Source organism: Atheta coriaria, unplaced genomic scaffold (genome assembly GCF_025399875.1).
Source record: "Atheta coriaria isolate IRGN ID8LTWV9N9 unplaced genomic scaffold, Caltech_Dcor_3.1 hic_scaffold_3_pilon, whole genome shotgun sequence".
Lineage (NCBI taxonomy): Eukaryota > Metazoa > Arthropoda > Insecta > Coleoptera > Staphylinidae > Dalotia > Dalotia coriaria.
In genome coordinates, this window is record NW_027045445.1 from 1,133,875 (window position 1) to 1,147,558 (window position 13,684).

General features: G+C 38.0%; 4 protein-coding genes across 4 annotated transcripts; 1 reads left to right on the forward strand and 3 right to left on the reverse strand.

Moving 5' to 3' along the window:
• Positions 1–154: 154 nt before the first annotated feature.
• LOC135804303 (general odorant-binding protein 72-like) lies at positions 155–1,394 on the reverse strand. The gene is made up of 7 exons (XM_065318133.1): positions 1,233–1,394; positions 1,095–1,170; positions 874–926; positions 757–792; positions 537–648; positions 394–464; positions 155–335 (listed from the first exon to the last, which is right to left on the reverse strand). The coding sequence occupies exons 1-7, from the start codon at positions 1,302–1,304 to the stop codon at positions 318–320; spliced, it is 438 nt and encodes a 145-aa protein (XP_065174205.1). The 5' UTR covers positions 1,305–1,394; the 3' UTR covers positions 155–317.
• An 827-nt stretch (positions 1,395–2,221) lies between these two features.
• Positions 2,222–5,235, forward strand: Plap (phospholipase A2 activator protein). The gene is made up of 6 exons (XM_065317320.1): positions 2,222–2,475; positions 2,631–2,824; positions 2,883–3,567; positions 3,626–4,392; positions 4,454–4,722; positions 4,794–5,235. Exons 1-6 carry the CDS (start codon positions 2,342–2,344, stop codon positions 5,115–5,117), a joined length of 2,373 nt encoding a protein of 790 aa, XP_065173392.1. The 5' UTR covers positions 2,222–2,341; the 3' UTR covers positions 5,118–5,235.
• On the reverse strand, positions 5,188–5,930 carry LOC135803653 (NADH dehydrogenase [ubiquinone] 1 beta subcomplex subunit 7-like). Its single transcript, XM_065317321.1, has 3 exons — positions 5,700–5,930; positions 5,462–5,630; positions 5,188–5,338 (listed from the first exon to the last, which is right to left on the reverse strand). The coding sequence occupies exons 1-3, from the start codon at positions 5,830–5,832 to the stop codon at positions 5,254–5,256; spliced, it is 387 nt and encodes a 128-aa protein (XP_065173393.1). The 5' UTR covers positions 5,833–5,930; the 3' UTR covers positions 5,188–5,253.
• A 943-nt stretch (positions 5,931–6,873) lies between these two features.
• Positions 6,874–13,361, reverse strand: rictor (rapamycin-insensitive companion of Tor). Its single transcript, XM_065317319.1, has 15 exons — positions 13,033–13,361; positions 12,805–12,843; positions 12,587–12,746; positions 11,985–12,527; positions 11,763–11,916; positions 11,390–11,699; positions 10,548–10,927; positions 10,096–10,490; positions 9,570–10,031; positions 9,300–9,510; positions 8,985–9,234; positions 8,518–8,917; positions 8,165–8,455; positions 7,873–8,099; positions 6,874–7,813 (listed from the first exon to the last, which is right to left on the reverse strand). Exons 1-15 carry the CDS (start codon positions 13,091–13,093, stop codon positions 7,008–7,010), a joined length of 4,689 nt encoding a protein of 1,562 aa, XP_065173391.1. The 5' UTR covers positions 13,094–13,361; the 3' UTR covers positions 6,874–7,007.
• Between the last annotated feature and the right edge of the window lie 323 nt (positions 13,362–13,684).

Below are 13,684 nucleotides of genomic sequence, written 5' to 3' on the forward strand. Positions count from 1 at the left end.
ATATAAAAAGAGAATGGTGGAAATGAGTATGACTTGTTTCATTTATGTAAAAACCTGCCCATATTGTTTGAAATAATAAAAAATCAGAAAAATAAATAAAAAAAAAACGAAGGATTTTAAAGAAATAATTTGTCAGAATTCAAATAGAAGCATATTTAAGTGTTAAAAGTTTATTTCTTAACAGTTTTGAAGAATTGAAGATTTATAATTAATTTTATTAACAATATTATAATCAATAATAAGATAAAATTATCATTGTTGTTGTTTATTGCCATTTTGCGTATTTCCCAGAAATAGACCGCATTAGTATTTTAATTTTAAGGCAAGAAATAATTCTAAAAAATTAATTTTTGTTAATAATATTCTAAAGAAATAAATTTTAATTTTAATTACCCCTGGATTATCTTCGTAGATACATTTTCCCAAACGCCATGCATTGTCACATTTGTCATCGTTGAATTCAACTAAAAATAGGAGTTTAATAAATAATTTAGTAAAAAAGAAAAAAAGAAAAGTAATAAAAAGCAATATTTTACGTTTTGCTTTGCAATTATCCAGTGATTTAATAGTTGGTGTAACACGAGAATCAGGCAGCGTCATCGCTTGACTATATGCCGATTCCCAATCTGCTTCACCAGTTTTTTTCACCTAGAAAAAATGATTTTGAATCTATTGTAATTTTTTATTTTGATTGATTTTTGTGAATTATGGAAGAAAATATTGTTTAAGATGTGTTTTTGATGATTAAATACTTACAACTCTCATGTTCGTCAACGTACATAGAACATAACACTGAAAAATATTATTTTATGTGAATATAAATTTGAATGTTTGTAATTTTATATTCATTGAACATAATTTTAATTTACTCACTTTGGTACTTTTACTGTCACTGAAAATGCCTTTTTGCATATTGGTAATTTCCTCTAAAGTAATAATAAAAATATATACAATTAAAAATTACTTTTTGTAATAATGTGCTGACAATAAATAAAATTTAGTGGAAAAATGCTTAAAACAAATCAAAAATTATTCTTTCATAAATATTTTAGGCTCTAAACTATAAATTAAATTAATATTAATAAAATACAAACCCTCAGTAGCTTTGCTCTTCGGCTGACAATTATTTTTAATCAATTTTCCTGCGGCTTTCATTTGCTTCTCAGTTATCTATCAAATATAAATCCAAATAAATTAAAATGTATTCTTTCCTATTTAAATGTATTACTTACATTACATTCTACAAGATTTAATGTTAATAATAACAATAATGAAACAGCAAACAATATGTTATTAGCTGCCATGTTTATATGTAATGAATAATATGTTGTTTCTTTAAGAGTTAAGCAGAGAATATTCCGCACGCCCGATGTGCTGGAAAACTTATAGTAACTTCCGAAAGTAAACATTAATTCGTTAATAAACGGTCTTTCAAAGGACACGCATAAAATAATTGTTCGTTGATCGTCGTTTTAATAACAATGTAGATTGAAGTACCTTTGAATTTCATGTAATGGCGGTACTAATTATGCGTGAATTGCAATTAATATGAATTAATATTAGACAAAGAAACAAAGCGCAAATATGTTGACAAAGAAAAGCATGCGTTTTCAAACAATTTTGATTATTATTTATGGCTTGAAGTGAATATTTTGTTGTTTTATTTGTAATTAATTAATTAGTAATTGATAGACACGTGTAAATTGCATTGTTTTAAGGAATTAAATTAGTTGAAAACAAAATTTAAATGCATGTTAATTAAAGAAAAGGGATGGTAAGTTGTTTGTTGTTGTTTGGCTTGTATAAGGAAAGCATGTGTGCAACCATGCAAACGTCACTTCAATCGATTTAACCCCCACTACTTTTTGCGGGTTATATGCAGGTATAAAACGGCGCTAAGCCCTACTACGATCGCCTAAAAATCCAGTTGCAGGTATCTAGGATTCTTTTTCTTCTCTTTTGTTGGATTTGAATCGTCAGGTCCTATGAAAAGTATGTTTTTTTTTTATTTACCGGAGAATTTATTTGATCTGATCTGATCTGATCCACAAATCAAGAAATGTTAGTGATGGCAACCAGTCATACACCAAACAAAAACTTTACCATAATGAAACCGACATTATTCTGGGAATACCCTTTTTAAAACCTGATGAATTATGCAACAATTGCAGGATTATACATAATTGTTATTCTTTTAAGATCATATAGCCATTTTCTTTTTTAACCGGAAAATTGTCTACTGTTTTTCACTCAGTCTCAGCTGGGGTTTACACCTGCCAAAGCTTGAGTTGTGCATGTCATCCAGACGTTTGACTTCCAGTGATCTCTTTGAATATTTACGATGTCCAAGCCGTACCAATTGAGCGCCGTTCTCTACGGGCATTCCCTGGATGTACGATCAGTTGTTGCAACTCCTGACGATTCCATCGTCAGCGGTTCCAGGGATAAAACCGCAAAATATTGGCGGCGGAATGAGTATGTATCTCATTTAAAGGTTATTTTATTGAAAAACACATCAATATCTTTATAAATTGCACCTAATCTATTTTAAAACTATAACAATTCTTGCTTTACCACTAAAAATAATACGATATCAAAGAATTTGTGGTAATTTTTGTTGTTTTTCATAGATTTAACACTGGTTATGTTGAGTCAATGACCTATCGTGATCAGAAAAACTTTGTGGCTGCTGTTTTATACCTTGAACCAACACTGGAATACCCAGATGGGTTGATTGTTACCGGCGGAAATGATAATAAGATATTGATTTACAAACTGAATGAACCTATGGCTACTTTTACTATCACTGATCACACAGATGTTGGTATGTAAAAAGTTGATTCATTAAATTGAACTGTTTCTATACATTTATATTCTTTTAGTTTGCTGTTTGTCTAAAGCAATAGACAAAACACAATTCCTAAGTGGTTCATGGGATAAAACCGCAAAACTATGGGATTTCTCCGCGTGTTTATCATCTCCAGTCACTACCTTCACCGGTCACATTGCCGCCCTTTGGTCGGTTATACAAATCTCCAACGGTAACATAGTAACAGCTTGTGCTGATAAAACAATAGGGCTGTGGACGCCCGATGGTACACAAATCGGGTCGTTAAAAGGTCACACCGACTGCGTGCGTGCTGTTTGTGACTTTCCAGAAATGGAACGTTTTGTTTCAGTCGCTAATGATGCTCTAGTCAAAGTATGGGACTATGCAGGCGAAAATGTAGAAACACTACATGGTCACAATAATTATATCTATTGCATTAGTGCGAATCGTGCATTGGGGATGAATAGTTTTGTCACCGGCGATGAGAGTTACTCGATTAAATGCTGGAAAGATGGGATTAATACAGATACGATTCGTTTACCCGCACAGAGTGTGTGGACTGTGACTTGTTTATCAAACGGAGACATTGTAAGTGGATCGAGTGACGGTATGATTCGGATTTTCACACAGGATGAGGGAAGAGTCGCTGGTGCAGAAGCTTTGAAGCAATTCGAAGAGGAAGTGAACGCCATTTTGAAACAATCCACACAGGAAATTGGTGGATATAAAGTGTCTGAGTATGTTCTTCATTTTTATTTGATTTCATTGATTGATTTAACATCTTTTAAATTAAAGTTTACCCGGACGTGAAGCTCTGTATGATCCAGGCAAAGAACCTGGCCAAATCAAAATGGTGCGAGAAAATGGCGGCGTGATGGCTTACTCCTGGGTGGATGATGGAGATAAAAGTCATTGGGAGAAAGTGGGCGAAGTTATGGGCGCTAATGAAAAGGCAAAAGAAGGAAAAACACTGCATGAAGGTGTTTACTACGATTTTGTCTTTTCTGTGGACGTTGAGGATGGTAAACCGCCACTAAAACTGCCTTATAATAACGGCGAGGATGTCTACGATGCTGCTAACAAGTTCATCACTAAGAACTTTCTACCCGCGGTGTATTTAGATCAAGTTGTCGAGTTTATCCGGACGAACAGTCAAGCTGATCCTATGCCTAACAATGATTACGTTGATCCTTTCACTGGCGGATCTCGTTACCAACCAGCATCAACTAGTTCAAATACAGGCGCTGCAGTTGGCATGAATTACGATCCATTCACTGGTGGTAGCAGTTATACAACTAGTGGTGGTTCTACTCCTGCTCGTAACCCAACTAGTACTTCTACAGTGTCATCTGGTGGTTATTTTCCACATCATAAGTATTTGAAGTTTGAGTCTGGTGATGCGAAGGTAATTTTGGGTAAATTAATGGAGTTTAATGAAAAAATTGGTGATGGTAGTCACAAAGTAGAAGAAGCACGTTTGAATAGTTTGATTCAGTTGTGTAACGAACCCTGTGACTTACCAGACGTCGAAGGATTGTTTAGATTACTTGAATGGCCACAAGGTAAGTCCGCCATCTTGTTATATCTTGTTTCATATCGAGTTTTATGTTTTTCTGTGTACAGAAATATTGTTTCCTGTTATTGACGTGTTACGACTCGCTGTGCGTCATGAAAACAATTGTAATGCAATTGTTCTGCACGACGGTAAGAAGCTGATCGATTTGTTTAAAACGTGCCTCAGCCAAACCACCGTCCCGAACAATACATTGCTTGCATTCAGAACGTTATGCAACTTGTTCAGCCACTCATTCGGAAGTGAGTTGATATTTGCCAATCAGATCGATTTGCTGGAAAATGTCTCGTCACTTTCCGCCACGAACAAAAATATCGAAGTGAGTAGATATTTATTGAGGTTACTCTAATAACTTAATACCATCCGCCATTTTGTTTTCAACCATTTCAGATCAGTATGATGACGTTCCTATTGAATCTTTCCATTTTGTGTCTCAAAAAGAATGATGAAATGGGTATTATTTTATTGGGTACCATTCTTCCAGACGCCCTGAGTAACTGCAAAGACCCCGAGGCGCATTTCCGCGGCCTAGTCGCACTTGGTAACCTTCTAACCTCAAACAACGCGGCGTTTGTCAATGAAGTCAAAGCAAAACTCGTGCTTAATTCAACATTTCGCGCAAGAGTCGACGCGTTTACTCGCGAGAGCAACAATGATCTGGAAAAGAAACGAATGGCGTGTGCTCAACAACTTCAACAATTAATATCTGGGTAATTTTTTTACAATCTGCGCTTTTTATATAACATCCTGTGGTTGTCAATGTTTGGTACTGATCTTGTACACATTTTGTTGATTATTGTATATTTACATAATAAGATTTGCTACATTGTAAGTGGTGTAATAACAGCGCTCACGCGACCATTTCGACTCCTAACTTCTTCGCGCGTACCATCAGACGCCTCTCGCGTTCATATTCCTTCATTCTGTTCACATAACTATAAGAAAAGTGGAAATAAGCATTTAAAAATTAATATCTTGATTTTAAGCAAATTATTTGGTAGCAACATAGCAGCCTCTCCTAAAACTCTATTATCATTTATTATTATTTTGTTACTTACTCATCATATTGGCAGTTTAAATATACATGTTTTTCATGCTCGCAGTTAACAGCAAAAGGCCAGTTGTCTTTCCGGCATGCCCGGAATACCATCAATTGATCAATGCAGTAATCGCGATCGTTTAAGGGAATCTTTGCCGAGTACATTTCCTGTTCCGTCGTTTTCACCGCTAAAATGAATCAATAATTCGTATATAAACAAATCGTCAGATGTTACATAAACATTTTTCGCGATTTACTTCTCAGTTTGCGTCCGTTGGGAAAGCCATCCAGTGGATCATTCTTTGGTGGTTTCAGCGGGTCGGGCGTCACATCGGGGTGGAAATAAAGGTTGATGCCGTTATTCGGCATATTTCCCATTGCGTTGCCCATTTTAAACGCGAATTATTTACTAATTTGTGTTAAGAACCAGGGCACAAATCAATCTTAACCTTACATTGAGTGAGTATGACAGTTGTACGATGCGCGCATGTGCATAACTAATTTGACAACTCAGGATGTTGCCGAAAACAATATACTGAAGGTTGTATCATTCTGAAACCATTCGCTAACAATAGAAACATTGTTTATATTAATTATTTAAGAAATAAATACAAAAACGTCAATAAATAACTTAAAAAACAGCAGTAATAAATTAACCGGTTTCTCGGTATTTCGCCATTTTTACACGTTACAAGGAATAATGAATATAAAACTCTCGCACTCGCGAGCGCGGCACTTAATTTAACCTCGATAATTATCTAACTAATTACATAATATATATTTACTCAGTCCATTTCGAATGAATCTCGCACTCGTCGCCGTCGTGTCAGCACAATGTTTTAATTTCAAGATGGCGGCCGAAAACAAATCGAAACGAACAATCTCGGCAAACCTAGTAGCAACAAAAAAAAACATCAGGTTGCACTCAACACATGTGCTTGCATGCGCACCGATTAAATAAATCATATCCATTATATCAAGAATTCAAATCTAGAATTAATAAATTCGCTAGGGCAAAGCGAAAATCTGAACGAAAATCTGCTTGCGCTTCAAATAAATAGGAACCTATTCCGCTTACTTACATAGTAATATGACATTTGTAATAAATTCGTGTGGGAGTATCTCAAAAGTAACCTCAAACATCAGCATGTTGTTAGTTTGTTTGGTGTAAAATGTGTGAAAATGAATGAAATAGAGAGATCAGTCTGCCATTTTTGATTTGCAGGTGTGCACCTGGCAAGGATTCAAGGTATTTATAACCCAACCTCACTTAACTGTCTTATCATCGCGCTTGATAGGAAACTTATTTTCCTTGTACGTGAGCTTCAATTCTTCTAAGGTTTTAATTGTATGATTCATTGGACTGGTCGGACTGGTCACCGAACTTGACGGACTAACCAAACTCGTGCTATTCCTTTGCTCAACCGAACGCCACGTATTCGGCGTAGGTTTATCAACCGGTAAGGAAATCGAGTTGGGTCGCATTGCGTTAGCGACAATATCATTACCATCCTGTGAATGCGCATGCGCATGCACTTGTACCTCAGCATTATGCACGCCAAATTCTAGCATATTCTCACTACTCGACGCCATGTTTTCTTCTTTACGCTTGTCAATGGCGGCGGTGAGCTTGCCTGATACCTAGTCGGTGAAATCATATCATTATCTTCGATTGCCGCCTGTATTTGCTCGATGGTGAAGCCTACGGTTACGGACAACACCTCTTTCCTCTTCTTTTTCAGTCCGTCGCTAGAGGGCGCCAACTCTGCTTTGCGCTCTTCAGTAGCTGTCTGTTGATAAGTCTTTGGTTCCTCTAAAGAAGTATTCGCCGAGAACGTTTTTAATTTTCGCGATGCACCCGGAGTAGTTGCACAGGTGACAACGCGTTCTCTCTCCGCAGAAAACATCACTTTTAACTCTCGCGACAAAGGCTCTAAGTTAGAGTCGAAAAATATATCCTGTATGAATCTCCTAGTCATGAGACGGTATGAATTGTCCGACAGCATCTTGCAGACGTCGGAGTAAAGACACGGATCTTGAAATACTTCGGGGTGTTTTTGTTTTAAATTGAGAAGATTATGCCGAAAGTGCTTCTGGACCAGTGGGTTGCTCAGCATTTCGATTTGATTCAAAATACTGATTTTTAAACTTGTTATTTCATCATCCTGGGCTGAATGGCTGGCGGGCGGCGATGATTTCTCAGAAATACTCGTATTTGGCGTGCTAGTGGACGTTACGAATTTCAATCGCTTTTCTTTTTGTCTTGAGTAACCACAAACCATGCAGCCTTTTGCTCGGTGAATGAATCGCGATTTTTTAGTGGACGATTGAGTGCCCGCACTGATTTCACTGTCCGTACTTGTATCAGAGCCTAAATAGAATAAAACAATGGTTAGAATTATAATAAGAGGTTATGTTTGATGGACGTACCAAATAAAGTTCTATCCGCAGTGTATGATAACCTCCTGGCTGCAACCTGATACTCAGGAAACAAATTCACCAAGACCAACGGTAGTGCAATACCCATATAAAGTTGTCCTTTCTTTTTGCGTACAGTTTCTTCTTTGATACTGAACTTATTTACGCTTGCTAACGATGCTAAACTCAGGCCATCTTTGATAAAGTTCATTAGGGATGAACTTCGCCCATCAGAAGTGCTAAACATTATAATAAATTACTTTTAATATAATTGTGTTGTTTTATTTTTTATTTTATTACATACCTTGGATATCTAGAGCGATCTAAACTATGTACTCTTGCAAGTGCAGGCGGTAAAGAATCCATCTCATCATCCGAATCCTTCGCCTGCATCTTTATATGCCTTATTATTTTATAACCCATATGATCCTGAAAACTAAGCTTTCCACTGGTGCTTCCAGCCGGTGATACAGTCGACCTGTCAGAATTTATACGCGTTCGTGACGATTCCGAATGTCGGCGTAATTTTCCACCAGTTTTGATCGTCAGCAAACTGGAGATGCTCGGAATTGGTGTTAAAGTTGAACTCACCTCACTTGAAAATTAAAAATTACATTAATTACAACTATAAAAATACATTTAATTCATTTCGCTTACTTCAAAACACTTTTTCCAATGGCAGACTCACAACTACTAACACCAGAAGTGGTGCTTTCAGTGATAGAATTATCCCGATATCGATGTGAACCTGTATCTCTACGCACACGTAAATAATCAAAAGTTTTCGACTCGGATAGAGACCGTGTGTGTTGCCCGCTATGATAATTTGAATGCGGTGGTAAAGTAGACGATTTACGATTGGACGTTGATTCACCCGACATGTAGATCATATCATCCTCGATGGTGGAACTATCTGCATCAGCAGGCACATATATTGAATAGTCGAATAATTGATCTTGTTCGGACATTTCCATCGCCAGTTCCTGATTCAAGTGCCAGTGTTCCTCTTGTATCACAGGCCATCGATCATGTCGGTCGTGTCTTGTACTAACCCAACCTATAAGAAATCATTGTATTAAGTTACATGATTAGTCTTCAGAAAAACACATGAAACAATTGCGTACCTAATTTAAATAAACAATCCGCTCCAAAGTCGGTAGTTGCAATAAGACCTAATACGTAGAAAGCAGTCGCTTTAATAGACCAAACGACACAACCTTCGGCAAGATGGACGATGTAGAGAAGAACATTTTTATTCACAATGAACTCTAGACCAGCGACAGAGTTGCATAAATGGCCGAGCGCCCACAGCGCTGCTTTGATTTTTAATATTTCTTCTTCAGTTTCACACAGGCCCAAAGCGTTTTCAATTGTCTAACAATAAATTATATCATTATTAAGTCTCTTTTACTATTTTACTTGATGTTAAGTTAACTAACCTGTATAAAACTAGGTATACTGCCATGTTCGTCAAGAATCTTCAATCCCTCCGCGTGTTTAGTCAGTTGACCGTACAAATGCGGCGGTAGGAAAACATCCGCCCTTGTTCCGGACCTCGATGATGTCGTTCGCTTGTCATAGCGGCCATCTTCACCTTTTTGGTGTTGTGTCAAGGCATCGGCTGTTTCACCCTCGATTATGAACACATATCTAAACAATTTATTAATAATTACATAATTTGTTTATGTTATTTTATAATTTACACTAACCGGTAATTAAAATATTCGTCCCAGCGACGTAATTCGTTAATAACGAAGTTTTTACGATTCAAAAAACTGAAACCGCTCGGCACGCTGAGGTAACGAATTAAGAGCAATGCACCCTTCTCTTCCAAGTGGAGTAATTTAGGGTTAATTTGAATAAGCTGCTCGAGATACTTAGATACTTCACACGCTTCATGTAATGTGGACAACGCCGAGAGGTAAACAGTGCGCGAGCGGTCTGAGAGTTGTTCAGCGAGTAGTTTTATTCCCCAAGTGTCAAAGTTAGGCAAGCCTGCACGCAGCAGCACCAAGAGGAACTGTGTCGCGTATAAACGCGATGATTCGTTGGCACATTTCAGTACAGCCGAGAGTATCTCGTGCGATTTGGCGTTCTCACAATAATCCAGCGAAGAAATAATCAATTTCACATAGCAGTCATGTTTTGTTGTTGTCGCCAAATTTTTCAATCTAAATATTAACGGAAAAACATAAATAAAATCACATTAAATTAAATTTTTTGTTTTACACTTACTTATTGAACATATCAAAGCTTTCAAGAACTTCAGCGCCTTGATGCGAGGCCGCCAAGCGTCCAATAAAGAGAAAATAAGTTTGGCACTGCGTGTTACCCATGTGCTGCGGACTAAAAAGGCAGTCATGCGCAGATTTGCCCTGTGTTATCTTCTCTATCTGCTGGCAAATGTCGCGCACAAGATCGCCGAGGAAACGCCCGGCGAGCGGATCGCGCATGTGCGCTAAACAGTCAATGAGTTCAATCCCAGCCGTTGTATATCCCTGCGGATTCTTTGGCGAGGATAAATCCATATGTGAGTAACGATTACTCGACGGCAGAAAGTACTCAACAAGGCGTTTCAGGAACGCCCTGTGGTTCTGATCGGTGAGGTCTAATATAAAGTCTGATTCTCTCTAAACAACCAATAATAAATTATTTTTGATTATAAAAATTTAGAGCGAATATTGTACCCTAAGAATAATTTGGATGACGTTCCAGTTCCAAGTGAAGGCATCCTTGTTGGCAAGTACACCGGTGTCCTTAACAGCATCATCAGCGTCCTTTGTGACCAGTTGAGTTAAACGAATACGCGCGGTTGAAGCTTTATGTCTTTTGAGTTTCTCAGCGCGTAGTGAAGTCTTTACCGAGGAACCAGAACGCAGGATATAATCCAAATAAAGACTCTGCGATGCTGGGCGACGTTTTAGTAACTTATGCAATTGTTGCAACGCTGTAATCGCTCGCAACGCCTGTGGGTTAGTCGTCGCGTATTCTATGAGGTTCGGTAGAGCCGGCGTAATATTACAACATTCCGGTGGCAGTAGCACTTGAATTAATCGCAAAAGTTCACCTGCAAAACAAAATATTTAACATATTAGCTTCTATAATATAAAAATGAATCGTAAAATCTGTTGGTAAGCGCATAACTTAACAACGCTTACAATAATTTGGCCAATTCTTTTTTATAAATGTTCGTTAAAGTCCAAGGATTGTTTTTACGGCGAGAAAAATTTGAATAACTGCCGGGAAAACCCTAAAGACAGCCCTTTTCAATAGAATAAAAGTTGGCATTGTGATTCAAACATAGTTATTGTTAAATAGTTAAATCCGAGATAGCACGATGAAGTGCATTATTTGCAATTATTTATATAATTAATTTCTTTAAAATAAAATGGCGAATCTTATTGATAGAATTGACACATACTATGTCTAGAACAAGATAGTAAAAACAAATTACATTTTTATTCAACACAACCGAGATGAAGTCGAGGGCAAAAGCTAGTTCTTAATAATTCATTTTTTGACGACTTACCAAGTAAAACAGTTGCGCGAACACTTATAAACGTATCACTAGTGGCGATGACTTCGCTGAGCGCACCGAGCAGGCCCGTTTCGAGGAAGCAATAAAGCAGCAACGACAAATGCATGTCACTGATACTCGGCGTGGTGCGCGCGAGATGCGGCAGAATTGAGCGGCCTTCAGCGGCGACGAAGCCTTCGCCGAGACGCCAAGACGCCTGCGGCTCGGCGGGGTCAACGGCGGAGAGCGCCACTGATAACTCATCCGTCCACTCGGGTTGCGGCAAGTTTAGCAGCTCATAGAGCAAATCTAATACGGCTTTCTGCAAATATACAACATAACCACAAATTACAGCACACTAAATTACAATATCCACTTGACTCACCCTAACTTCTAATTGATTCAAATACAAAACATCAACAATAGCTTTGAAACCTGAGACGTCGTTGGGGCTGCAGAAGTGCAAAATACCCGGCCAGCTGCGCAGAATCGTAAGCAAAGCCAATCGACTGCAATTGAACTTTAATTCACGTTCATCCCTATAAATACATCAATAAAAAACAGGTTAGAATTATAATTTATAGTCAAATTTATAGGTTATATTAACCTGTTTTTGTCCATCCAACCATGGCGGTAGTGAAAATCGCAATATGGCGCAGCTACACAATGCAGATCAACACCAGCGTGATTCCTGGTGATCGGTCTGTCTAACAACAGCAATAAAACACCGCAAAGCGATTCAGATATCTTTGGCGTTTGGCATTCGAGTAAATTACGCGTAATGGCCGCCACCCCGCCAGTGCTTATAAACGAATCAGGATTTAATGTGCCTAATTCGCATAAAACGGCAAGATACACTCGTAGCATCCGGTCTTTTTCTTCGATACCGTTGGCGAGAGCAACCAAATAACGCGCAAGAGCAATATGGAAGCGTGCGGGCGCAATGAGCATCGCTTTACGCGTCAATTTCACCGCTTCCACACGTACTGCATCGTTTTTATACTCCAGATCGAGCGCGCGCACGATTAAATAAGGGATGTGCAATTCATTAAGACGTGCGATGTCTTCTTCATTGGCGATTACATGACGCATTGCACGGAACGCACCAGCGCGTACCACAGACGATTCATGCGTCACGCAATATCTTAAACTATAAATAAAAAACATGATAAATATAGTTTCACTTAAAATGAATTGAAATTATCTTACCAATATAAAATTTCTTCAATTGCATACCCTAATAAAGAAATATCACTGGATATATGCAAGATGAGTTTGACAAAATTGTTGAGATATGCCAACGTCTTGCCCTCATGTAAATCATTTGCACTCAATGCAGTAAAAATCTCTTTAGCAATATCACTAGGATCTACAACATTAAAATTCAAAATTAATTTATGGCTGCATGCATTGATGACTGAAAATACCTTCAGTTAGATCTAATTTCACCACATCTTCTGATTTACCTACAAACAACAAACATATTAGTCATATTCTATTCTTGTTTGGAATAAATATTTTGTTGGTAATTGATATGTGCGATTGGAATGCAAACACGCCGGGGCGTACGACGTAAACACGATACTTGTTGCGCATCTTGCAGGACTCCTGCTGTATGTTGTTGAAATGGAAAAGTTGGATTTTTGAGCACTTACTGCGATCGTAGCGACGTGAGCGCGCGCTGCGCGGCCCCGTGAGCCACGGCGCGAAAGCCATCCTAGGTCTTCCTGGGGTCTTCAGACGCGCTCTTGCGACTGAATTGAAGCGTCGCACTCGTCCATCGATTCAATGTTTATTTCGACACCTGGACGCCGCACAACTCATACTGGTATGCGCGTAATGCGCATATTGAAAAGGGGCGGCTGGACGTGGGGCCGTGTGGGGCGAATGAAATCGGGACGTGCGTGTGGCGGAGTTCGCTTGCGTTTTTCCCGACAAGACGTCAAATCCGCGTTGAATTAGGTTAGTGCAGCGCGATGCGATGTCGCACTTATAATTTACAGTGCCATCTACTCGTTTATTTCGAGCGTGGAACTAATAAACGTCGCAGAAAAACAAAATAAACGCGTAAATTAAAAAATATAACTAGCAGTGCTAGGGTATAATTTATTTAAAAATGTGTTATTTAGTTCTAAAAATAAGTTAAAATTACTAATTTATTGTTATTGGTAGGTAAACCAACTGTAAATATTTTATACGCATTCTTTTCTAATGATTTAGCGGATATTTTGGGAACTAACCTCAGGATACTAAACCAGGTGTTTCAAAAAGTTTAGGTGAAATCATATTTACTTCTTTAGAAAAATA

Coding starts and splice junctions, on each gene's coding strand:
- LOC135804303 (XM_065318133.1), bottom strand. CDS start 1,304: ATGGCAGCTAATAACATATTGTTTGCTGTTTCATTATTGTTATTATTA. Junction 1,171..1,232: donor TAAATCTTGTAGAATGTAAT/GTAAGTAATACA, acceptor TATATTTGATAG/ATAACTGAGAAGCAAATGAA. Junction 793..873: donor GTGACAGTAAAAGTACCAAA/GTGAGTAAATTA, acceptor AATATTTTTCAG/TGTTATGTTCTATGTACGTT.
- Plap (XM_065317320.1), top strand. CDS start 2,342: ATGTCCAAGCCGTACCAATTGAGCGCCGTTCTCTACGGGCATTCCCTG. Junction 4,393..4,453: donor ATTACTTGAATGGCCACAAG/GTAAGTCCGCCA, acceptor TTCTGTGTACAG/AAATATTGTTTCCTGTTATT. Junction 4,723..4,793: donor CCACGAACAAAAATATCGAA/GTGAGTAGATAT, acceptor CAACCATTTCAG/ATCAGTATGATGACGTTCCT.
- LOC135803653 (XM_065317321.1), bottom strand. CDS start 5,832: ATGGGCAACGCAATGGGAAATATGCCGAATAACGGCATCAACCTTTAT. Junction 5,631..5,699: donor CAACGGACGCAAACTGAGAA/GTAAATCGCGAA, acceptor GATTCATTTTAG/CGGTGAAAACGACGGAACAG. Junction 5,339..5,461: donor TTAAACTGCCAATATGATGA/GTAAGTAACAAA, acceptor CTTTTCTTATAG/TTATGTGAACAGAATGAAGG.
- rictor (XM_065317319.1), bottom strand. CDS start 13,093: ATGGCTTTCGCGCCGTGGCTCACGGGGCCGCGCAGCGCGCGCTCACGT. Junction 12,528..12,586: donor ATTGAAGAAATTTTATATTG/GTAAGATAATTT, acceptor TTTTATTTATAG/TTTAAGATATTGCGTGACGC. Junction 9,511..9,569: donor GACGAATATTTTAATTACCG/GTTAGTGTAAAT, acceptor TAAATTGTTTAG/ATATGTGTTCATAATCGAGG.